This window comes from Piliocolobus tephrosceles, chromosome 14 (genome assembly GCF_002776525.5).
Source record: "Piliocolobus tephrosceles isolate RC106 chromosome 14, ASM277652v3, whole genome shotgun sequence".
NCBI classification, from domain to species: domain Eukaryota; kingdom Metazoa; phylum Chordata; class Mammalia; order Primates; family Cercopithecidae; genus Piliocolobus; species Piliocolobus tephrosceles.
Genome location: NC_045447.1, coordinates 22414648 through 22441419, shown reverse-complemented (window position 1 = coordinate 22441419; position 26772 = coordinate 22414648). Strand labels below are relative to the sequence as shown.

The window sequence follows — 26772 nt, the reverse complement described above, 5'->3', positions numbered from 1 at the left end:
GTATACATATGTAACAAACCTGCACATTATGCACATGTACCCTAGAACTTAAAGTATAATAAAAAAAAGAAAAAAAAAAAGACAAAGACAAGCAAAGGTCAGCTCAGACATGGGCAGAGAGTGACATGGAGCAAAAAGAAGAGAGAGACAGCCACCAAGGGAAGTTGACACACATAAAGGTAGAAAAAGAATAAAAGAAGGAAGGAGAGAAGAAAGGAAATAGGAAAGGAGATAGGAAGAAAGAAACAGAGACAAGAGTTGAGAGTTGGCAGGAGGCAAGCGTGGTACTGATTAGCCAGAGAGAGGCCCATTAGGCTCCCAGATGCCAGGGCAGAAACGGGCACTGACCAGCTCCAGATGTTGCTGCCTTGTATGAGGAGGTGCCGGGGCTAGTGGATAGGGCCTGCTGCCTCTGTGAGTGCCAACAGAGCCGGCTGGCCTTCCAGCCCTGAACTAAACAAGCTGAAGCTGAGAATTCCATGAAGAAAAAGAGAAGTTTCTGATTTTTTTAAAGTTAAAAAAAAAATCCAGCAGGACAGCAGAAGATGACCAAAGAAAATTCATGGGCATGTGGTGAGAATATCACCAGACAGAGAAACAGGAGATTATGATGCTAGGTGTGACCGATCCCTTCTTGTCCTCATTCTTCTGATCCTTACACTGAGAGTGGCAGGTTCAATGCTTGAGGTTCTTCTGCTTGGAAATGTAGGGATTCACAAAGCTATTTGATATAAAAGCTGACAAAGAAGTGGTAAGCCTGATGGGCTACAATCCCCTTTACAAGATCAGAGTTCACTAGTTGCTCAGTAGTTGCTGTCAGTGGCTAAAGACTCCATTCTGTAAAGCCACACAAATGTCCTGTATCCCCTGATTTCCATCTGCCTCTAGGTCTATTCTCAACAAGAGCAAGCCACACCGGAGGTAATATGAACTAGTGAAAAATCTTTGAATGTACTGGATGAGGGTGTGGGGGTAGATAGGAAAGAAACCAGAGCCCTAGTTCTAGCTCTGGCTGTACCAGTAACTCACCAAGTGTGTAAGCTCTGGACAAGTCCATCTCCTCTGAGCCTTTTTCTTCATAGGTCAAATGGGAGGTTTGGATTTATTAAATCTGCTTGCGCCTCGGCCCAGCTTCTTACTCCCACCTCCCCCTACATCTACCCTGCCCAAGAGGCTGAAACCCATGCCAATTGTTCTGATGAGGCCATGAGAGAGAACCAGACGTCTGTTTTTAATATTGATGACAGATTAGCGTGCGGGGAATTCAGCCACCCCCCACAACAAGCCCCATTTCTGCTCAAAAACAACTGGAACAGGAGGCTATTTATGCTTGGCTTTCCTAACAGCGTCCCAGAACTGACTGAGCGATGGCTTCTCTGAAGGAGACAAAGAGGGCGCCAAACCTAGAGGTGGGGGCAGGGGTAGGAGACAGGGATGGAGAGTGAGCATTTCAAAAGTTAGTTCAGAAGGGTGTGAAACAGATGGCAGCCATAAAGTGTGTGTGTTTGTGTTCATGTGCGCACATGGGAAAAAGAGAGAGAGACAGATCTGTGTAAGCACCTATGTCTGTGCATATGCATGCATGAGCTTGTGAATAAATAAATAATTCCAGCACTGGACTTGGCTGCCAGCAAAAATTCAGAGAGATCAAAGGATAAAGCCCACATTTCCCTACTCTGGCCTCACCTGACCAAATGTGTGAGTAATCCTAACTCTCTATTCAAAACAAGTCTTAAATCTTATGTTGTTTTCTTCCTAACATTTATTTCTCCTTTTATTTTTTTTTTTAATTCATGGAAATAGGAAACAACAAGAAAGTATTAGTACCTACTGTGTCTCAAGACCTGTGCTGGAATTAACCCTTAAAAATAGCTTGTGAAAAGGTGGTGTTTTTCCCATTCCACAGAAAAGGAAACTGAACTCTAGAAAAGATGTTGACTAGCCCTAGATCTCTCTCACTGAGAAGTGGTGAAAAATAAAACCAGAAGCCAGGTTTTCCCAAGTCTGTATTCTTTGATTAGGCTTATATTCTCAAAGACAAAACTCAACTGAGTGAACTGAGAAATTTCAATTTAAGCCAAGTTCACTTTCCAGAGGGTTTAGACATGGTAAAGGTGACACGGAGGCAAACAGATGAGGTGGATGTTTCAGATGTACCCTCCCAATCAACTACAGCATCAGTTGGTCATGACACATTTTTAGAGGGCTTACCATGTACTTAACTAGGCTGTAGGACTACAGAAGACCCCATAAAACTACATAGTGCTTAAGGAATTAATGCAGAGTCAAAAAGTTAAGACATGAATATGTCTATCCATATGCAATTCAGTTTAGTGAACTGAACATCCATGTATGACAGGCACTGTGGGGAGACTCCAACATAGAAGGATACAAGATTCATCATCTTGTATCTTTATTTATTTATTTATTTATTTTTTTGTGAGACAGAGTCTCTCTCTGTCGCCTAGGCTGGAGTGCAGTGGCACAATCTCCACTCACTGCAAGCTCCGCCTCCCGGGTTCACGCCATTCTCCTGCCTCAGCCTCCCATGTAGCTGGGACTACAAGCACCCGCCACCGCACCTGGCTAATTTTTTTGTATGTTTAGTAGAGACGGGGTTTCATCATGTTAGCCAGGATGGTCTCGATCTCCTGACCTCATGATCCGCGCGTCTCAGCCTCCCAAAGTGCTGGGATTACAGGCGTGAGCCACCGTGCCCGGCCTGTATCTTTAAAAACAACTGCCCACCCACAAATTCAGGAATTGAACAATGTGGAGAATGAAAGTCAAGTTCTACAAGGAAAGGTTAAAAAACACCCTGTAAAGACAGAAGCATGTATGTCATTGTCTCCAACCTTCTGAATGGCTACAGGAAGAAGGGCCTAGATCTGTGTAAAGTGACCCTAGGCCAGATAACCAAAAATAAGCAAATTTTACCTCAATTTTAGAAAGTAACTCTTGGATTAGAGCACTGCTTGCTGGAAAATAAAGAAGAAACTTGGATTTCTATTTGTGGATTAAACGGAATAACAAGGACTGGATTTATTTGCCCTACTGCCCACAACATTAAGAAATTAACACACACACCCGCCGAAGCAGGCGGATCATGAGGTCAGGAGATTGAGACCATCTTGGCTAACATGGTGAAACCCCTGTCTCTTTTTAAAATACAAAAAATTAGCCAGGCATGGTGGCACGTGCCTGTAGTACCAGCTACTCAGGAGGCTAAGGCAGGAGAATCGCTTGAACCTGGGAGGTGGAGGTTGCAGTGAGCCGAGACAGCACCACTGCACGCCAGCCTGGGCAACAGAGCGAGACTCCATCTCAAACAAACAAACAAACAAAAAGAAAAACATAAAACAAGCTTGTCAACAACTGGAGATTAAGCAACAAAGTACAGAGATCCTGAAAGATGGAAAACAAATTATGTGAGCCCTAAAATTTCTCCTTGCCCTTAGAGAGTTTTCAAGCCACTGTTCAGGGAGAGAAAATGCCTGACAGATTCCCTGAATTGCCCAGCCAGAGTTCTGAGACCAGGGAAACCAAAGTGATTACAGTTCATAAGACAGAGTAATGGAGAGGAGAGAGCTGCATAGAGGAAAACTTGAAGCGATCTGTGGAGGAGTTCCTGTCAATATTCATCAGAGTACTCATTGATACATGTATGTGAGAAATCTCCCAAAACAAGGGGATTAGTGAGAACAATGCCTGAGGCTCATACAAGGGCCAGTAATAGTGCCTGTCTCTACCAGCCATACTGTAAAACCTCAAAATTTATGGGCAACTTTGTAGAGTACACAGAAGAGTTCTCCCTTAGTAGTAGACAATAATTAGCCCTAGACTAAACACTGCTTCAGTTCCATCTAACAAATCTTAAAGATCTAAAGGAATCTTTAGATTTAGCAAGATCTAAAGGAATCAAATCGTTTTTCTATACAAAAGAGTTCAAAAATGTTTTTAGGAATACAAAATATCCAGCATAAAACAAGGCAAGAATCGCAATATCTGGCATCCAATACAAAATTACCTGGCATGCAAAGAGGCAGGAAAATGCATCCCATAATGAGGAGGAAAAAAAAAATCAATCAATTTAAACTGACCCAGAACTGATCCAGTTGTCAGGATTAGCGAACAAGAACATTAAAAGTTATTGTAACTATATCCCATTTGTAAAAAAATTTAAGAAATAGAATATATTAACGAGACTCAAATTGGACTTCCAAAGGTGAAAATTACAATGTCCAAGATGAAAAATAATGCTGGATGGGATGAACAATAAATTATACTTCACAGAAAGCACTGAAGACATGTACTAGAAACTCTCTAAAATGGAATACAGAGATAACAAATAAGTTTTGAAAATGAAAAAAACATCACTGAGATGAGTAACAACTTAAAGTGATTGAATATACATGTTGTTGGAGGAAAAGAAAAATGGAGGAAGATTTTTTAAATTGACAAAATAATGGCCAAAACTTTTCCAAATTTAATGAAACCATAAACCCATAGATCCAAGAAGCCCAGCAAACTCCAAACACAAGAAATAAATGGCTAATAAAGACAAAAGCTTAGAATCGGTCAGAAAAAAGGATCTCTCTCTCTCTCTCTCTCTATATATATATATATATATGAATTATATATATGGGTGTATATATATATGAATTATATATATGGGTGTGTGTGTGTGTGTGTGTGTGTGTATATATATATATATATGAACAAAGATAGGAGGGATGGCAGATTTATAATTTGAAACAATGCAAACAAGACCGAAGTGTAACATCTTTAATTACTAGGATAAAAAATCTGTCAACTTAAAATTTCATGTCCAGCAATAATATCTTACAAAAACAAAATCAGGCCAGGCGCGGTGGCTCAAGCCTGTAATCCCAACACTTTGGGAGGCCGAGACAGGCAGATCACGAGGTCAGGAGATCGAGACCATCCTGGCTAACACCGTGAAACCCCGTCTCTACTAAAAACACAAAAATCTAGCCGGGCGTGGTGGCGGGCGCCTGTAGTCCCAGCTACTCGGGAGGCTGAGGCAGGAGAATGGCGTGAACCCGGGAGGCGGAGCTTGCAATGAGCTGAGATCCGGCCACTGCACTCCAGCCCGGGCGACAGAGCAAGACTCCGTCTCAAAAAAAAAAAAAAAAAGAAAAAACAAAAACAAAATCAGAAAGCATGCATCACTAACTGACAAAATATAAGAAATAGTAAAAGACATCCTTTAGGCTGAAAGAAAATGACACTAGATGAAAACATGAATGATCCTCAAAGAAGTGAAGAGTACCAAAGTTAGTATCTACAAGGGTAAATATATAAAATCACTTATGCTATTACTTAAATACCTAAAAAATAATTAAGAAAAAATAATAAAGATAAATTGTGCAATTTTTAACATATATGTGAATAACACATATGACAAAAACTGCATAAGGCTTGGAAGAGAGGAAGAACAGGATACTATTATAAGATTCCTTTCTGTGCTATACTTGAAATAGTATTATATCACTTGAAGGTAACTATGATATGCTAGGTATTCATGCTGTAAACCCTAAAGCAAACACTAAAATTTTTTTAAAAAGAGTTATTGCTGGCCAGGCACGGTGGCTCATGCCTGTAATCCCAGCACTTTGGGAGGCCAAGGTGGGCGGAACACGAGGTCAGGAGATCGAGACCATCCTGGTTAACACGGTGAAACCCCGTCTCTACTAAAAACTAAAAAAATTAGCTGGGCGCGGTGGCGGGTACCTGTAGTCCCAGCTACACGGGAGGCTGAGGCAGGAGAATGGTGTGAACCTGGGAGGCGGAGCTTGCAGTGAACTGAGATCGCGCCACTGCACTCCAGCCTGGGCCACAGAGCCAGACTCTGTCTCAAAAAAAAAAAAAAGAAAAAAGAGTTATTGCTAATAAAGTCATCAAAGGAGATATAATGGAATCATAAAAACTATCCAAAAGAAGATAGAAAAAGAAGAGAAATAAAAGATGGGATAATATTAAAAAAAAAGAAAAAGAAAAAGGATAAACCTAAGCATACAAATATCACATTATTAAGCAGGTCATGGGCTCTAAAATAAATAAGTAAACAAACAAACAAACAAATATCACATTAAATATAAATGGTCTAAACATCCCAACTTTATAGTCTAAGCACACCAAAGTTAATAATGCCAGCTTGGATTAAAAAATAAGACCCAACTATATACTGTCTTCCAGAAACACACTATTAATATAAAGCAATGATAGTATAAAAGTAAAGTAATGGCTGGGGACAGTGGCTCACACCTGTAATCCCAGCACTTTGTGAGGCTGAGACGGGCAGATCACCAGATGTCCAGAGTTTGAGATCAGCTGGCCAACATGGCAAAACCCCATCTCTACTAATAATACAAAAATTAGCTGGGTGTGGTGGCGGGCACCTGTACTCTCAGTTACTCTGGAGGCTGAGGCAGGACAATTGCTTGAACTCAGAAGGCAGAGGTTGCGTTCACTGAGATTGTGCCATTGCAATCCAGCTTGGGCAACAAAAGTGAAATTCTGTCTCAAAAAGTAAATAAATAAATAAATAATAAAGTAATAGGAAATGATAGACTTTAATACTAATCAAAAGAAAGCTGGAGTACTTAGACAAAGTAGATTTCAGAACAAATAATGTAACAGAAATATGGAAGACCATTTCACAACGTAAAGGGATCCATTCATCAAGAGAATATGAAAATTCTAAGTGTTTATGAACTTAAATAACAATACCTTCAAAATATATAAAGTAAAAACTGATAAGGCTGCAGAAGAAATAAGTCCATAATTATAATCAGAGGTTTCTATAGCCCTCCCTGAATTATTGACACAAATAGAAGACAGAAAATCAGAAAGGCTCTAGAAGACTTGAATAACATAATTAACCAATTTTATCTAACAGGCATTTATAGAACACTCTACCCATAAATAAGTGGATGCACATTATTTTAAAGTGGACACTGAATACATCAATAGACCATCTAGACAAAAACTAGTCTCAATAAATTTAAAATGTTTAAAGTTACAAAAACATATTTTCTGACTATAGCCAAATCAAATTAGAAAGCAGTAACAAAAATTTCTGAAAAACTCCAAATATTTGAAAACTAAGTAACCCGAGTCAAAGAAGAAAACAAAAGTGAAATTGAAAATACTTTGAACTGAATGAAAATGAAAACGCAACATAACACAACCTTTGAGATACTACTAAAGCAGTAGTTAGAGGGAATGCCTACATTACAAGAAAGACCTCAAATCAAGAGCCCCAGCTACCATTTTAAAAATTAAAATGCGGAGAAAACCAAACTCAAAGTAAGCTAAACAAATAAAATAATAAAGATTAGAGGATAAATCAATGAAATAGGAAATAGCAAAAACAGATAAAACCAAAAGTTGATTCTTTGAAAATATAAATAAATGTCATAACTATCTAGCCAAACTGATCTAGAAAAAAAAGAGAGGAGACACACATTACCAATATCAAGATGAGACTAATATCACTATAATCTCTACAGATTTCAAAAGTATAATAACAGAATGTCATAAAAAAGTTTTACCAATAAATTTGATAATTTACATGGAATGAACAAGTTCCTTAAAACACACAAGCTGCCAAACATCACTCAAGAAGAAATATATGATCTAAATAAATCTATATCTATCAAATACCTAAATTAGTAGCTAAAAACCTTCTTGCAAGAAAAGGTCTAAGCCCAGATGCCTTCACTGTTGAATTCTACAAAATGATTAAGAAAAAAATACTATCAATTTTAACCAAGCTGATTATCTGAGATGACAGATACATTTCAGAAAACTGAAAAGAAGAAAATATTTTATAATTCATTTTGTGAGATCAGAATGAACCTAATTAAAAAAAACAAAACAAACAAACAAACAAAAAACAGATGAAACAACCTACATTCCTGGGATAAATCTCACATGGTAGGTTGTTTTATAATATGAAAATCTATCAATGTGACTTACCATATTAACAAATTTAGAGAGATAAACTATACCATCATTTTAATAGACACAGAAAATTCAACATCCATTTCCAATGGAAACAAAGTCTTTGCAGCAGACTAGAAATAGAAGATACCTTCTTTGATGTAATCAAACATTACATTAAAAAACAACAACATACAACTAGCATCATACTTAACGGTGAAAGACTAAATGCCTAAAATTAGAAAAACAGTCAAAGATGTCTGCTCTTACCACTTCTGTTCAATATAGTACTAAGATTCCTAGCTAGAACAATCAGACAAGTAATAAATAAATAAATGTCATCAAAATTGGAAAGAAAGAAATATAATTGTCTCTGTATGCAGATGACATGATCATACATACAGAAAACTTTAGGAAGAACTGAGCTTTCTAACATTGGAGGCATGTAATCTGTGCATGTTGAAGTGTTAAAGAGACAGCAAGACTTGATGATCCCCTAAGATCCTTCCAACACTGGAATTTTTCTGCTGATATGGAAGAGGTACTTCAAGGCAAAGAATGGAGTATGCCAAATAAACGGTAGAGAGAATGAGTGAGTTCACTACATTGAAAGGGAGAAGACTTTCTGCTGAAAGGGTCAAGCACCCTTGTGAAAGAAGCAACACTTGAGTTTTGATGTAGACTCTGCATGGTCTATAAGAAGAAGCAATGTGCTGGGCATAAGACAGACCTGGTTACAAAGCCTGACTCTGCCATACGTGTTTATGGGACTTTAGGAAAGTCACATATGTCTTTGGGATTTACTTACCTTATCTGTAGAACAAAGTTCATGATCATTCTTAAGTTACATTGTTTTTTGTTTGTTGTTTTTAATTGTGAGAAGAACAGCATGTTATGGAGATGTGATAGAGATGTGAAGCATTATTGTTAAAGTGTAAACCCACTGTTGGAGGACTTTCATTTCCCTTGGTTATCTGTGGTTTACAAACCTCTGCTATTATAAAACAGCACTCCAGAAGGACAAAGACACACACGCGCACACACACGCACACGCACACACACAAAATACACACCCACCCATTCACAGACAGTGGTAAATCTCACCCACATAAAAATAATGTCTATGCAGATAATACAAACACACAGACACTTCAGTTTGCCTATGCATACTCAGATACACAGTCTTGAACAAACACATATGCATGCATTCCATACAGAGTCAAAAGTCAGAATTAACCAAGTTTGAAAGATGAGACAAAATCAGCTGCCCAATTACTGTTCCATGACCCGTCCCTCTGTGAAAGTGATGTCCACTCCAGTCTGTTCTGTCTCTTTCAGTCAATAATGTGGAAAAAGCCACATCAATCCCAGGAGACCTAGTAGCAGCCAACCTGACTTCTCATGTTGTCCATAACCTGGGTCTTTCTTTTTCCGACTTCTCTCACATTCACAGCCTCATTTTATCACTTTCTTCCGAATTTCAGAGGAATCAAAGCAAAAATAGCCCAGAGAGGAATGGGAGAGGTGTAGGAGAGAGACAGGTAGAAAACAGGAAGACAGAAACAGAAAAGGGAACAATAAAGATCTTTTCATTCATTTATTATTCATTCAGTCAACTCATATTTGAATGCCAGACTTTGTGATAGGTGTTGGAAATTCAACTATGACTAACACAGAAAAGCCATCTTATCTCTTAGAGTTTATAATTTAATTGGGCAAATAATTATACTTCTTTAATTCTTTAAATAGCCAAGTCTTGGTTCAGGATTAAAATTATAAATTTGAGGAGATATCACAAGCTGAATAACCTTGGATCAGTCTCAATGTTCTAATCTGTGAAATGGGCACAATAATCACTAACCCTCCTAAAACTGCGAGGATTAAGATGCTGAACAAAGCATTTAGCTCAGTGCCTGGCACAAAATATAGATGTCTAATTGATGTTTTCTGGCTGGAAAATAATAATTGCTGAATGGAAGTCTCAACAGAGAACAGAAGATGTAAGCCCCAGTACAGATCACAGGTGAACACTTTGCTTCTTGGCAGTGTCAAAGATTTAGAACTCAGAAATAATGTTCTGAGTGATAATCAAAGGTATCCCCCTTAAAAGCCAACATTCTCAAATGCTCCTGCATGTTGGAATCACTTCCAATTATCTCTTTCCCAGCACTAGTTAATGAAGACTCCAAGTGTATCTCACTAGAAACCCAACTGTGTGAATTTCCTTACCTCAGTTCCAGAGATAATATATTTACAGATCAAGCCCTTCAAGCAAGAGTCCTGCAGGCCTTCCCAGAGAGAAAAAGGTCAAATTGCCTTCAGAATCAACTAGTTCTTTGACACAATATTTTGAAGGTCCAACTCAGAGAATCAGAAACTCTTTCTAACTGCAACTTGCTATCTTTCCTTGCTCAAATTCATACAAAACAGCACACAAGGACGGACAGCGAAAAATCACTAAACAATGAAATCTTCCAATGCCTTCCCAAGACAGACGAGACCAAGTCTCCAAAGAAAGTAGAAAATCCCAGTTTCCCTCTTCTGTCATACCATCCCAAGAAAATGGGAACTTATGTACCTACCTGTGTACAGGTCAGTGTCTGTGTATTCATCCACTTTCTTATGCTGCAGAATATAGTCGGAAACCTTGGTCCCAATAGCCGGCTGAACATCCACCCACTCCAAGGAGACCACAGTACTGGAGGGCTCCACTGTTGGGGACAGCCGCAGCCTACAGGGAATAAACAGGAAGATTCTTGTTTGGCAGCCAGCACCAGCTGGGGCCCAAAAGAGTCAGCATGTGTCAAAGTGGAGCACAGGTTTCAGTCTGAATTTAAATCTTGATTCCACCCATGATCACCAACTTGCATGACCTTAGGCAAGTTATTTCCCCTCTCATGGCCTCTGTTTCTCATCCATAAAATGGGAAGACAGGGTGCCACCTTTCAAGATCAATGTAGAATTTCATAAATTAATCCATGCAGACAATATGTGCTCAATGGCAGTTTATCAGTTTTCCATATATTTATACTGTATTCTCAATGATGCTTCACTTTCAATTAAATTGGCAGTGCCTTCCAACAAAGGAACTTTCCACTTTTCTGCCATTCTCTTTAATACCCACAATGTATTAGCTAACTTTTTAATATCCTTAAGTAAATACACTATTGAAAGGAGCAAAAATCCTGGAGTAAATCTTTTTGCAATGCAAGAAAAAAAAATAGAATGATTAAAGGTTAGAACTAGAATGGTCCTTAGAGATGATGAAGTTTAACTCCCTCATTTCACAAAATGGGGAAAGGCTCAAAAAAAGGAAACAGTTTGCACAAGGTCACACAGCAAGCTGGGGACAGGACCGTGATGGTGACTTTGCTTATCCTTATCCCAGATTCCTTTTTTCAACAATACCACACTGTCTCTTCAAAGACCATCTTATAACGTGATTCTTCTCACCCACAGAGGTCGATTATGGGACTTTATTTTCCAGTATTGGTTCCTGCCCCTCTCTTATGCTTCTCACACCACTTCTCCCTCTTCATCACATGCCTGCAACCACAGTGACCTTCCTTTACTTCCTCAGATGGTGAATTTCCAGTGTCTGGCCCTTCACATATGCTGTTCCTTCTGCCTGAGACATGAGTCTCATCACTTGTTGCCTGGCTGGCGTCTACCCTAATTTAGGTCTCTTCAGAGAGCTTTCCCGGACTCTTCCCTCTCTCTTCCAACTAAAATATCTCCCTATTATTCTCCCTAATAGCATGTCTTTGCATCTTTTTCATATTTTTCTTATTAAAATGATTTTGTTATTGAGACAGGGTCTCACTCTGTCACTCGGGCTGGAGTGCAGTAGTGAAAGCTTGGATCACTGCAGCCTCGAATTCCTGGCCTCAAGTGATCCTCCCACCTCAGCCTCCGTAGTCGCTGGGACTACAGGCATGTGCCACCACACGGGCTATTTTTTTTTTTTTTTTTTTTTTGTAGAGACGAGGTCTCACTATGTTGCCCAAGCTGGTCTCAACTCCTGGCCTCAAGAGATCCTCCCGCCTCAGCCTCCTAAAGTGCTGGGATTACAGGCATGAGCCATGGTGCTGAGCCCTTATTTAAACTTTTAAATTGTATTTTCCTGTTTTTGTTTTGGCATCTATCTCCTCCGTTAAATTGTCCGTTCCCTAAGTACACGGACTGTGCCGATCTTGTTTCGCAGAAGAGGTTCTCCAGTTTTGTTTTGTTGGTTTTTAATCTCAATAGCCCCACTATCCAACACAAGACCTGACAAAGTAGTCAGCTGCCTACAAGCTTTTGCTGAATGGTTGCCTGAAGGAAGAAATGATGAACTGAGTGGCATCATTTAAAACAAGCACACACTGCAATATCAGTGTCCGCTCCTGTGCCACAGTTCTGTTCTGCCAAAGCTCCCTTCTTTCCTAAAAAAGGAGGTAGCCTCCAGGGTCTTTGGGGATCTTGTTAGGCACCCTGGCAGCAAAAGCAAGTCATGGCATGGGCTGGCAGGACAGGAGTGTGAGTACATGGAAAGGAATGGCCAAAGGAAAAGGGGCCATACATACGTACACCGGCTGCGGAAGGGGGCTGCAGTTGGGGAGCCCACTGGCATCAAAGGCGCTGAGGTCACACCTGCACCAGTCATCGATCACATCTCCTTTCCCTGAGCACCAGTAAGAACTCATCAGTGCACTCTTGAAGGCCTGGAAAAAAAGGAGAACAGAGTAGACAATGATGACAATAGGGGAGAGATCGAGAGAAAACGTGCTGGTGGCCATGATGTGAGCCATCGAGGGCTTTAGAGCAGCCCCTTCAAGCACAAGACCCCACCTATTCCCTAAATCCCTTGCACTCTACTATCAGGTTCTCCCATCCTGGGCCATCCCCTCCCCAGGAGCCAGAAGGATCATTGAGAAACAATAAAAACTATATCCATGGATAGTGTCCCCTGGGCTCGGCACTCCACCTGTGTTAACTTACTTAATCTTCACAACAACCTCACACAATAGATACTATTATTATAATTTCCCATTTTACAAGCTGGAAAACTGAAGCACACAGAAAGTAAATAACTTGACTGAGGTTTACGATAGTAAGCGACAGAGCTAGGATCCAATCCAAGGTAATCTGCCTCCAAAGCCTGCCCTCTTATTAAACACCTTGCTGCACTGCCTTTTATAGAAGTCTGACCATCTCATTGCCCTGCTTAAAAACCTTCAAAGGTTTCCCACAGTCTTCAGGATAAAAAGCTAAATGCCTTGTTCTCATCCCTGGCCACCTTTTCATCTCTCACCACTCTTCTGACCTTCTTTGCACAGTATCATCCGTTCTCATGCACCCACATCATTTCCACCAACAGTGAATTCCTGTTTATGTAAAATGTGCTCTAAATCAGGAGCCAGAAAACAGTTTCTATAAAGGGCCAGAGAGTAAGCATTTCTGGCTTCAGGACAAGGTAGAATCTTCCACAATTACTTAACACTGCCTTCGTAGCATGAAAGTGGCATAGATGATACTGTACATGAATTGGCATGGTTGTGTTCCTATAAAACTTTATTTACAAAGACAAGTAGTAGGCTAGATTAGGTCTGAGGGCCACAGTTTGCTGGCCTTTGCTCTAAATGATAATCAATGTTCTATTTAATTGGAACATGCTTCATAGTCTTTTTAAAACACATACACACACTCACGCACACACACTCCATTCTATGCCTGGAATATTCCCCTCTGCACTCCAGTTTACTCTTTTGGTCTCAAATAGGAAACATTCTTTTCTCTGGGAAGCCCACCGTAACTTTCTTAAGTCTAGAACCATGCTCCTCTTCTGGACACCGTAACACACTAGACCACACCTACCAACACATTTTCTTGCCTGTCTCACCAATAAACACTGGTCCCACCAAGGGCAAGGGCCAGGCCTTATTCACATGAATATTCTTGTGGGACCTAGCACAGTTATTTAGTCAACGGTTAGTAAATACATGAATGCACATTGAAAAATAGATCGTTAATATTTGGCAGTAAAGAACTTGGAAGGCACTTTTTCAGTTGAGCACAGGACAGGACTCAAGTTTTACCTTCTACTTTGTTCCCCTCCCTTGGGCTCTGATGTGGAAGATAACTTCAGAGTGTGCTTGATGCTAACACTGACATTTCAAAGTATTGCAGATTCTGAATGAATGACTGTGTTTGGAGGAAGGGAGGCAAGATGGTGCACTTCCGGGTTCTTCATCCCCCCCCCCAACTTTTCCCGCGCGCCCGAAAATGCAGCCGGCGACCCGGGAAGGTGCAGACCAACTGGGCATGCGCCAGGTGACGTTAATCTGAAGAGACCAAGATTTACCTGGTCGCACCTGCGGAACGCCCCTGACACGCCCCTGCCCCACCTATTGCCCTCCCACTCCTAGAAAAGCCGCTCTGGGCCATTGAGCCACGCGGACTTCCCAGCTTCCCACTGCTGTCAGGACTGTTGGAACTCCGTGGGAGAGCTTGGGGGGAGAACTCTGCCGGCCTTCTTTGCCCGACAGACTTCTTCTCCACACCTTAGGTTACTAAAATAAACTTGCAGTTTTGCTCCCGACCTTTGCCTACTTGCTGGTTCTTTTGTGCTCGCTCTGGTGGTCTTAGAAAAACAAGTCAGACTGCTGTCTTTAAAACGTAAGGATTTCAGATAATGTTGATCTCTTATTCCTTTGTGCTTTGCCTGCTCTGTATGATGGCCTTATTTTTCATTTCTTTCATATTTTTTACTTTTGATATGCTTTTAAATAAAAGTTGCACACCGCTAAGGGCACTTGATTACCAAGATATCACTTTTTTCATTCTGCATTGTCTAAAAGACTCAAGTAGAACATGTTTTTATAAAGTGGGTCTGGGGTCTCCCTTCTGAGTGATCCAGAGCACAGATCTAGAAGGAGACGGTGTCTATCAAGAGTGTTCCTGTGTACGCTTCCATCTCATTTCTCCTGGAAGTTGACAAAAACTCTCCAATTATTCCTGCCACATATTCTTATCCATATCATCTCCTAGGGATGAATGTCTGTGTATTCATTCACTTTCTTATGCAAATTTCACCTGAGTTAAGTGTCGTGACCCAAAGAAATAAAAAACAATTATAATATAAGCTAATGTTCATGAAACACTAAATGGCATAGTACATGGTACTTTAAGTGTATTAAAATGTAATAATCACAATGGTCCTGAGACACAGATATTATGATTCTCATTTATATATAAGAAAACTAGGAATCAGAGCAGTCAAGCAATTTTCCCAAGATCACACAGCAAGTCAATGGTGGAAACAGAATCCCAACGCAGATTTCTGTGACTCCCAAGTGCAGGTCTTTTCTGTTCAACAATTCTGAGCCATGGGATTAATCCCAAGTAGGGTTGCCAGATTCAGTAAATTAAAACACAGCGTGCTCAGTTAATTCAAATTCCAGGTGACATGTTTTTAGTGTAAGTATATTTCATAAACGATTTGCATATAAAGTGCCTGGGCCAGGGTGTGTCACACAGTAAGAGAACTGTTCCTAGTAGGTGCCAGAACCTATGCTGAGAACAAATGTCCATTCTCTAGCCAGCACCAGAAGGAGGCACTCTCATGAGAACAGAAACCAGATGCGACTGCATGAGGTCATGCTGACTGTTAGACCTTTTCTTGCTCCCTTTGCAGGTTCCCCCTTAGTAAAATTAATGTGCTTAACTACTGATGGCTTAAAATTCTGTAACATCTCCAGCCAGCACTGAAGGCTTAATTACCATAACGGTGAAAACCAGGGCCGTGGGTGAAAGTGACACAGATGGGAAGGTTGCACTGGACCCCAGCAATGGGAAGAGAGAAAGCATACTGTGTGTGTGTGTGTGTGTGTGTGTGTGTGTGTGTGTGTGTGTGTGTTTGGTTTTTATAATAAATAGGAACTTGAGCTTGTGGAAAACAAAACAGGAAATCTCTCTGGACTTTGTGAGTTTCACCATCCAGGCAGTTCTTGGGAAGAAATCCTGCCTGTAAGAATCCACATCCACTGGCTCTTTCCCAAAACCCCGAGGAACAGAATGGGGACTGGTGCAATGGCCAGGCAAATACTGGTTAGAACACAAACACACCCTGATAAAAGACCAACATCAAACAGGGAGTCCTCGTAAGGCTGCAGAAGCCAGCACTGGGTCAATGCAGGATCACTCTTTCCTTACCTCTTCTGTCCTTGCAACACTCCATCCAGAGTCCAATTAGATCCCGGGGGAGGAAAATCATAGAATGTTCCAACTTCACAGGACTCTGTAAATCATCTAACCTAATCCATTTTACAGATGCAGATACAGTGACCCAGAGATGCTAGCTGGCTGGACCAAGGTGATAGAACAACTTTATGATGAAACTACTCTATCCCTCCGTTGAGTGCTCAAAATTACCCATTGAGATGGATGCTCAATACCCACTTACAGAAAAGCATGGAGGGACAGGGAGGGACTTGAACTAAAGCCCATTTGAATCCTTGTACCCTTGACCTTAGTAGGTCACATAGGAACAATAAATGCCAATATTTCATCCAAAATTTCCTGTTCAGCTGCTCTGCTTGGGTCATGTGCTTACGTGTGTGCGTATGTTGTTTGCATGAGTATGTGTCTCTGTGTGTGTGAGAGAAAATGAAACCTTACACCGGAGGCATTGTTGACTCCTAGCTTTTGAATAAGTAGAGGGACCTAAGAAACAAATTCTGTACTTAATGGCTATATTTGCATGGCCATTGGTTTTCATAACAAAGAAGGTTTGCATTTCCACAACTTGTAAATGCTTCCAACTTCTGGCTAATTAGCTAGCAAACCAAGCTGGGAGAGAGGAGAAAACAGCCACAAAAATATTAAGCAATCAAAAAAACTAGGATGTATTTCTGACTCTCTTGTTACTTTCCTTTTTGAACTTGCATAAAAGATTCCTCATTCTTAACCTCAATTTCCCTATCTACAAATGAGGGGATAGAAGATATGTTTTCTAAGGTTTAAGTTCAGTACACATTCAGTGAACTTCCTACTACATACCTTATGCCTTCCAGAAACTAAGAAAGGGGATTAACAAGACCAAGTCACTAATTTCAAAGGACCTGTAATTTATTAGCAAAGATACACACATAAACAATTATAATTACTATAGTTCAAATGCTATGAAGTAATACACACAGAAGGCTATGAGAATACAGAAGGAAGGGGGCTCTTCTAGCTCTAAAACTATGACAATGTCTTAGGAATCTTAAACTTTAGGTAAACACCCTGTACTTAAGATATTTAGAAACATTTATACAGAATGTCACTAAGTCCATGAATTAAATTCCACACTCTATACTTCAAATGACTGTAATTTTTACACTAAAAAGTATTCTCATGTGCTAATACCAAGTCAGTTATTTTTGATACTAAGATGGTTCTGGTATGTATGACTCCAAAAAGATGCTCTGAAGTCCTTACTAACGCCTAATGGATTTCATCTCCACAGTATAACAAACTTGGTCATATGACTGCTTAACCCATAACAAATGAGGTGGGGAAAGGCTTTCTAGAGAAAAAAACAATCTATTATCTTTTTACCAACTGGCTACATTTTAGGGCCAGACACAGTATCTAGCATTTAATATAAGGCAGTCATTGTTTGTTTAATTAAAAGTTCACATGGAATGCTGAATAAAACAAACCAAATAAATGATAAAAGCAAAGAAAATGTGTGTGTATGTTTGTGATCCTCTTCTCCCCAGGATTACTTGTATCTCCCATGTCAGTTTGGTGCTTCCAGTCAAAAAGTGGTGGTCAACCCTCTACCTTATAAGGCTTCTCAAAACCAACCTCCCAACTGGGCGGAGTGGCTCACACCTGTAATCCCAGCACTTTGGAAGGCCGAGGTGGGTGGATCACGAGGTCAGGAGTTCGAGACCAGTCTCGCCAACATGGTGAAACCCCATCTCTACTAAAAATACAAAAATCAGTCAGGTGTGGTGGTGGGTGCCTGTAATCCCAGCTACCTGGGAGGCTGAGGAAGAATTACTTGAACCCGGGAGGCGGGGACTGCAGTGAGCTGAGATTGCACCACCGTACTCCAGCCTAGATGACAGGGCAAGACTCTGTCTTGGAAGAAAAAAAAACTCCCCACTCTGTCCCCATCACTGTCTCCCTGGTGCTGCCCATTCTATAGGCACTTGCCATGGCCTTTGGACTAGTCTCCCCAGTCTCATGTTGCCTTCTCCAGCATGTCCTCTCACAACTTTCTAAAACATCACAACTTATTCTATCCTCTCACTCAGAGCCTTTTGAATGTTCCACACTTTCTGGTTAAAGCCTCCACTGATTCAACCTCCTTTGTTCTTCAGCTTATGACTCTCCTCCCATCTCAACCCCCTTGCATCCCTCTCTGTGATCTAGCCCATGCCAACTTCTTACAGTAGTGCATGCACTATTTCATACCCACAAGCCTTTTCTCATGCTGTGCCTTTGGTCTGAAGTGCCCTTTTCCCACTTCTTCCTCCTTACTGAACTCTAGGAAGGAGGTGTGGACCCTGCCACACCTTGAGAGATTTTGTCCCTCTCTCCTCTCATTCAATTTTTACAAATTTCATATTTCCTTGAAACTTGCTTATTTGTGTGTCCTTATCACCTATCAAACTGTGAAATTCTCCATGGTAAGGTCACAAATTTGTGTTTTTTGTTTTTTTGAGACAGAGTCTCCCTCTGTTGCCCAGGCTGGAGTACAGTGGCACAATATTGGCTCACTGCAATCTCTGCCTCCTGGGTTCAAGAGATTCTCCTGCCTCAGCCTCCTGAGTAGCTGGGACAGCAGGCATGCACCACCATGCCTGGTTAGTTTTTGTATTTTTTTTTTTTTTTTTAGTAGAGACAGGGTTTCATCATGTTGGCCAGGCTGGTCTCGAAATCCTGATCTCAAGGGATCTGCCTGCCTCAGCCTCTCAAAGTGCTAGGATTATAGGCATAAGTCACTGCACCCAGACAAGGTCATAAATTTGATTCATCTCTGTGTCCCTACCTTCAAGAAAAAGAGTGAATACATAGGGCACCCAAAATATGTTTTAAATACGTTATAAACATACTTATATTTAAATATGTTTTAAATATAAAATAGGATGTTCTGCCAAGGATTAAACTTGTGCACTTGATATTATTGTGTTCTTCTAACAAAAGAGAAGACAGAAATGAATCTCTTTTGATCACCATAAAAAGCCTAAATTACCTTGATGCCATTGAAAGGAGATTGGGGTGGACTATGGAGGCAGAGTCCCTTTTGGAGACAATTGTGATCACAGCTTGGAGGAGAGTGGGCTTGATAGCTTTTATGCCCAGAAGTTTTTGAAGATATAAAAGAAGAAGAGAAGCTTCTAGGGCCTAGAGAGATGGGAGGTGAAGAGACAGTGGTTGACATCCCAGCTTTATAGGGAATAGGGAAACACATATTGTGTAGTTGATCAGGACGGAACTGATGAACATGGAAAGGATTGAAGAGGTTATCATAGCAGTGTCTGCAAAAACAAAAGCAAAATAGAGGTTTCTAGCCCAGTCTGGAACTCTGGATAGGATCTACCTGGGCCATTTGCCATCCGTCATCAGCATATCTCCTCATAATGGCTGCAGAAGATTCCAATTACCCATTTCCCTGGTAGCCATAGGAGATAGGGTACAGGGGCTGGAGGCCCAACTCCTTAGGAATGAAACAAGACCTGCCCATCTGTTCTGACAGTGAGAAGGCAATTAATTGGTTGTTCTTTTACAAATCAATGAATGTATAATTAAGTAGCATGTGTAAAAACACATAAAGGGAGAAAAGTAGGTAGTGTTAGTTGACTTAAATCTTCTTATTCCCAAACAAAACAGGAAGTCAAGTGAGGTGAGTCATGTCAAAAATTGTTTGGAAAAGGGAGAAACTAGGGAGTAGCCAAGCAATGGGAAGTAGAACCCTTAAACTACATATATATCCCAGAAGCTAGAGGGCTCTGAAGTGCATACAAGCATATTCATTGGCACTGATTCTTGGCATTTCAGATCTAGAAGGGCCCTGAGACATGAAGCTGGTCCTTACAACTCTACACAGACTAGGAGGCCCAAAGAAGAGAAACATTCACTACACCAAGTTGCCTACATTTGGTCCTGGGTTCAAACCACCAACTTCTGTCATTTTAGTAGAAAGCAAGCATAACAACAGCATTTACTGAGAGGGTGGTAAGCACTTTAATATACATTATATCATTTAATCATGTCAATAGCCTTATGTAGTAGTTTTGCTGTTCCTAGCCCCATTTTATAGATTAGGAAACTGAGGTCTGAAGGTTAAAATAGCCTGTTCAAGGTCACCCTCTAAAACGTAGTAGAACCAGGACTTGAATTCAAGCCATCTAATCCTGAAGCCCATGCTGTCAGCCACTACAACCATAAGTAATGTTCTCACTGAAGTAGAGAATATTAATAATTACATGCTATTTATTGAGTACTTACTACAAGCCAGGCACTGTTGTAAATTCTTTTTATGTATTACTCCTCACAACACCCTAAGTACTTTAGACATATTAACTCATTAACTTTTCCCAACAACCTGTGAGCTAGGTGTAGTCATTATGTCCAATTTGCATTTGTTTCCAAGGTCACATAGCTGGTAAGTGGTAGAGCCAGGCTTTGAATTCTGGACATTTGGCTTAAACCAGGAAATCTATGCTTTGAAATATAAAGTCTCCATATAAAAGACAATCCATTTATTTAAAATGTTATTCACACCCCTGAGTCCACCCACCGTTAGCATATCTTGGGATTTTTCACTGTACAAATGAGAATGGACCAATGAAAATATCATATGAAATTGCAATTTTGTAAGTCAAATGTCAGCAATATCATATAGTTCAATGTAACAGAAGCCATAAGTGTGAATGAAATCACACAGAAAAAGTACAGAGCATGAAAAGAGTAAAGAGACATAGATAAGAAAATCCAAGGGAACGCCAACATTTTCTAATTTACTGTGTGACCTCAGTAAGTCTCTTCCCCTCCTTGGGTCTTACTGTCACCTGTTAGTTTCTTCAAGTTGGACATTCAAATCACAGCATTGCTATTTCTGATCACTTTCTCACTTATGTTAAGATTTAGCTGTTTCTCAAAACTGGCCATAATTTCCCCATCCCTTTTAGAATTTCCCATCCTAGATACACTGACTAGAATTGACTGTAAGTAGGCTAACCTATGGAGACAGTAAAAGGATCCGTGGTTTCCAGAGGTTAGGGAGAAGTGAAGGATGAATAAGCAGAGCACAAAGGATTTACAGGGCAGTGAAAATACTTTGTGTGATACTATACTGGTGTATACATGGAATTATACATCTGTAAAAACCCATAGAAAGTACAACCTCAACAGGGAACCGTCTCATAAACTATGGACTTTGGGTACTAATGATGTGTCAATGCAGGTTCATTGACTGTGGCAAATGTACCACTCTGGTGGAGATGTTAATAGTGTGGGAGGCTATGTGTATATGGGGTAGAGGGTATATGGGAATTCTCTGCTCACTTTAGCTGAGAACATAAAACTGCTCTAGAGAAAGTCTATTTGACTTCCTGCCAGTTGGCATCCTCTCTGCAGAGGTCACACAGATGACAAGCATACCATGAACAGTTTTTGAAGAAAGAGAGGAGTGGGATGAAGAGAACAGACACCTATTAAGCATCTCTTTATTCTGTGCCTACTGCTAGGGCATCTCCCTGTTAGCTCCTATTATCCTCGCAACAACTTGCAGAGGCAGCAGCTTTTACTGTTCCCAGTAATTCTTCTTCTTCTTTTTTTTTTTTTTTTTTTTTTTTTTTGAGACAGACTCTCGCTCTGTCGCCCAGGCTGGAGAGCAGTGGCGCAATCTTGGCTCACTGCAAACTCTGCCTCCTGGGTTCACGCCTTTTCTCCTGCCTCTGCCTCAGCCTCAGGAGTAGCTGGGACTACAGGCGCCCACCACCATGCCCAGCTAATCTTTTGTATTTTTAGTAGAGACGGGGTTTCACCATGTTAGCCAGGATGGTCTCGAGCTTCTGACCTCGTGATCCGCCTGCCTCGGCCTCCCAAAGTGCTGGGATTCCAGGCATGAGCCACCGCATCCGGCCTGTTTCCAGTAATTCTTACAGATGAGCAAGTGAAAGGTCAGAGAAGATGCTGGACCAAGGTCATCCAGACAACACAGTAGGGCAGAGGGTCTATTTTGGACTCAACTTCAAATCCCAAGCAGTGCCCCCTGACCTTCTTCAACCCATCTCTTATCTTCAGCCTCAGATCCCCCCATAGAGTGAATAAATACTAACTGGCAAGGACCCATTTCCTATATAAGAAATTGTGCAGCTCAATCTATGGCTCTATAAATCACAGAAACGACACCTAATTTCCCCCATCAGGATAAGCTTCACTTTTCAAACCACTCTCCTCTGAATGATGAGAGCCCGACAGAACAGCTCCTTAATCTGGGTGACAGGAAGAAGACATCTAGAGCCAGCCAAACCCCCCTATTGCCACACTTACCTCCGCTAATGAAAAAATATTAGAGAAATAAATATACAACCCACTGAGAGGCTTGTGCACAGGGCTCTGTCAGTTGTCTGTTTCTCAAGATGCACACAGACAAGATGATAGGATTATATGATCCTCAGGCAAGGAGCAATTTTTCTTGTCAGTTAGTCCCGTATTTCAGCTCCCATCCATCTCACACAGAAGATGAAGTACTAGGTTTTGATGCATTAAAAATAACAGTGAGCATTTTTTGAATACTTTTCTATTCCAAACACAGTGCTCAGTGAGTACTGACTGCAGGGATTCATTTAATTTATACAGCAACACCATGAATTTGATACTCCTATTGGTGCCACTATATAGAGGATGAGACTGAGGCCCCAGAGAGTTTGGGTTCCTTTCCTAAGTTACATAGCCAGTATATAGCAGAACAAAACTCAGACCCACGTTTCTCAAATTCCAAGCCTAAATGCTTAACCACCACGGGTCACTTTCATACCCACAAACAGCCTGTATATTAGGTTGTATTGATTCCATGCAACGTTTGAAAAAGTGAAATTTTTTAAAGTTTGACGCTCCTGTGATCAGGTGACTTCATCGATGTCACGAATCGAGGAATTAGGACTCAAACACAGGTCTCAACTTAAAGACTGAATCCTCTTCTCCAAACTGGTCATTTTTCCTAAATACTAAAGGCAGGTGGCACATGACATATTCTTAGGAGGAGTGAGGGGGACCAGTTAACCTTGCCCTGGTCAGTCCCAAGTCCTTATTTGCCACAACCAAATAAGGACTTAATAAAAAAAAAAATAGATTCATGTTGGTCTGGGCAATATTTTTATGAATAAGACCTCAAAAGCACAGGCAATAAAAGCAAAAATAGACAAATAGGATTACATCAAATTAAAAATCATCCTTTGTTGACTGCAAAGGAAACAGTCAATCGAGTGAAAAGACAACCCACAGAATGAGAGAAAATACTTGCAAGTTATGGATCTGACAAAGGGTTAATATCCAGAATATATAAGAGCAAAAGAAAACCCCAAAATAGAAAACATACAATTCAATTTAAAAATGGGCAAGAGAGCTGAATAGACAGTCCTCAGAAAAGATATGAAAGTGGCCAAGTATATGAAAAAAATGATAAACATCACTAATTATCAGGGAAATGCAAATCAAAACCACAATGAGATATCACCTCGCTCTAATTTGGATAGTTATTATGAAAAAGACAAAAAGTAACAAATGCTGACATAAATGGTCAGAAAGGGGAACTCTTACATACTGTTGGTGGGAATATAAATTAGTATAGCTATTATAGAAAACAGTATGAGAATTCCTGTAAAACTTAAAAATAAAACTACCATATGATCCAATAATCTCACTACTGGGTATATATCCAAAGGAAATAAAATCAGTATCTTAAAGAGATATCTGCACTTTCAGCCTGTGTCCTGTTTATTGCAGTACTGTTAACAATAACCAAGATATGGACTCAACCTAAGTGTCCATCAATACATGCATGGATAAAGAAAATGTGATGTATATATACAACGGAGCATTATTCAACCATAAAAAATACAATTCTGTCATTTACAGCAACAGGAATAGAACTGGAGGCAATTATGTATATGAAATAAGCCAGGTACAGAAAGAAAAATACTATGTGTTTTCATTCATATGGGGAAGCTAAAAAAGTGGATCTCATGGAGATGGAGGGTTGATTGGTAGTTACCAGAGCATAGGAAGGGTAAGAGAGCAGGATGAAAAGAGGCTGGTTAACAGATACAAAAGTACGGTTAGGTAGAATGAATAAGATCTGCTGTTCAATAGTACAGTAAGATGACTATAGTTAACAATAATGTATTCAAAATAGCTGGAAGAGAAGAGTTAGAATGTTCCCAATGTAAAAAAGGAAAAAAGATAAATGTTTTGGATGATGGATATCCCAGTTACCCTGATTTGATCATTATACATTGTATGCATGTATCAAAATATCACATGTAGGCCAGGTGCGGTGTCTCATGCCTGTAATCCCAACACTTTGGGATGCCGAGGCAGGCGGATCATGAGGTCAAGGATCAAGACCATCCTGGCCAACACAGTGAAACTCTGTCTCTACTGAATTTACAAAAATTAGCTGGGTGTGGTTGCACACACCTGTAGACCCAGCTACTCGAGAGGCTGGGGCAGGAGAGAAGAAAGAAAAGGAAGGAAGGAAGGAAAAAAGGGGGAAGGGAAGGAGAGGAAAGGAAAGGAAAGGGAGAGAGAAAATATCACATGTACCCCCAAAATATGTACAACTACTATCTATCAATAATAATTTTAAAAAGACCTGTAATCTCAGCACTTTAAGAGGATTGCTTGAGGCCAGGAATTTGAGACCAGCCTGGACAATATAGCGAGACTTCATTTCTATTGTATATTTCTAAAAAGAAAAGCAATAAAACAATTAAAAAGAGTTTTGACTAAGAAAAATATAACCATTTTTCTTAGCCTGGCACACACAGCCCTTCACAAAATGATGTCAAACAACCTCTCTAGCTTCATATCCCACCACCATAGTCTATCCCAGTCCTACATACCAGCTACATTGAACCCTTTGTCATGGACCAGGGAGGCAAGAAACTTTTATGTCACTGTATCTTTGTACATGGGTTCTCCCAGCCTATAACACCTTTATTCTATCTTTAATCAAATCATACTCATTCTTTAAGACTCACTACAACTTCAGCCTTCTTTGAAAACCCTTCCTTGATTTCCCAGCAGAATTGAAAGCCCTTACTGTACCTTTGACAACACATCTCTTAGTGAACTTACCACATTTTATGGAATTATTTATCTATATGTCCATCCTCCCTATTGGACTATGAGTTATTTGCCTTATTTTATCAGAAATTCCTCGCACAAGGCATGACCCAAAGTAGGTACTCCATAAAAGTTTGTTGCATGAATGACTATTGCACGAATGAGTAATAAAGTCTGAGGAAAGAAGACAGGGAGCTGTTTGAGTGTGTGATCTATGTGATCTTAGTAGACCTGCTCAGTCACTGGGGCAGTAGATTGTGCTTACATTGTTCTAAACTATCTCCAAATCATTTGTCCTGCCTGTCACGGAGCTGAGAGCAATTGTGAAAGTGATGAATAGCAGACCAATTATGAGCAATAGGAAACATCGGTTATAACTCCAGGGAGAAGACACAGCCATATCAGTAGCCTCATCCATCTAATCATGAGTCATCTTCCCAAGGCATCTTGCTCTGTGACCTTGAACTGCCAAGGGTTTGTTAGTCTTACGCAAATTTAAGTTCTTCAGAGGATGGTTCCCCTTTCAGCCTGTGTCCTACAAGGCGTTGCTCCTGGACTGCCCAGTCCTGGAAGGGGAAACCTGGCTGGAACTCACATACTTTTCCTAAAGGAAACCTTTAGCTGAGGATTCCAGTCCCACCCAAGAGACAAGACCTGTCTTCTAAGCCTGCTGTCCTTTGATAGATAGTTAACTCCTCTTTCCTGTGGTGAGAACATCTGGAGATGAGAGGCGGGTGGGAAAGTTTCAAGTGAAGGATTTGTCCAAGATTGTGGAGTTTGCATCTCTAAATGCTAGCTTAAGTTAATGGCAAGTTCCTAAGTAAAGAATTACACAATTTCTCTTCTGTAGCCACTGATGATTTCATTTTTCCAGTACGCCCATTGTCCCTAAGGAGGCATCTGAGGGAGGAAGCCTCTCCTGCTGGTGGGGCTTCTATGGGATGATGAGTGGGGGCAGGAAAATAAAGGTCACAGGACAGGAGGGGACATGCTTAGTCTAGCTAGACCCGTTCTGAGTTTACCTTGGCCTTTGATAGGGAGCCTTTTACATTTGGCTGAGGAAGCTTGGAAGTGATAGATTCTTATCAGCTTTAATGTAGTCATATTTCTATCATGGCAAATGAGATTCTGAAAAGTCTAGATCATTTAACCCAGGAAAGGATGTTACACATGATGGAGGGATGGCAGAACATTGAGGTTAGGAGCATGGTCACTGGAACCAGACTCCTGGGTTCAAATCCCAGTGCTATCACTAAGCAAACCGATAGAATCGTCTTCAATTCTCTATACTTCACTTTCTGCCTGTATAAAATGGGTACATACTAAGATCTATCTCATTTAGAAATGTACAAGGATCATGTATAAAGTGCCTAAAATAATGTCAGATCTATACCAAAATCCACATACATTTGATAATTAAACAAATATTGACTAGGCCCTGAACTTGGGTATTCTCTAGATGAAAGAAAGTAA

General features: G+C 40.4%; 1 protein-coding gene across 8 annotated transcripts in view; it reads right to left on the bottom strand.

Moving 5' to 3' along the window:
* Nucleotides 1–26772, bottom strand: part of ASTN2 (astrotactin 2) — a 997023-nt gene that overhangs the window by 179299 nt on the left and 790952 nt on the right. For all 8 annotated transcript variants that reach the window (XM_023223654.2, XM_023223656.2, XM_023223655.3 and 5 more), the window contains 2 exons: nt 12538–12671; nt 10551–10699 (listed from right to left, as the gene is read on the bottom strand). In XM_023223654.2, the coding sequence (XP_023079422.1) occupies nt 10551–10699; nt 12538–12671 (283 nt within the window). The remainder of the gene's footprint in view (nt 1–10550; nt 10700–12537; nt 12672–26772) is intronic.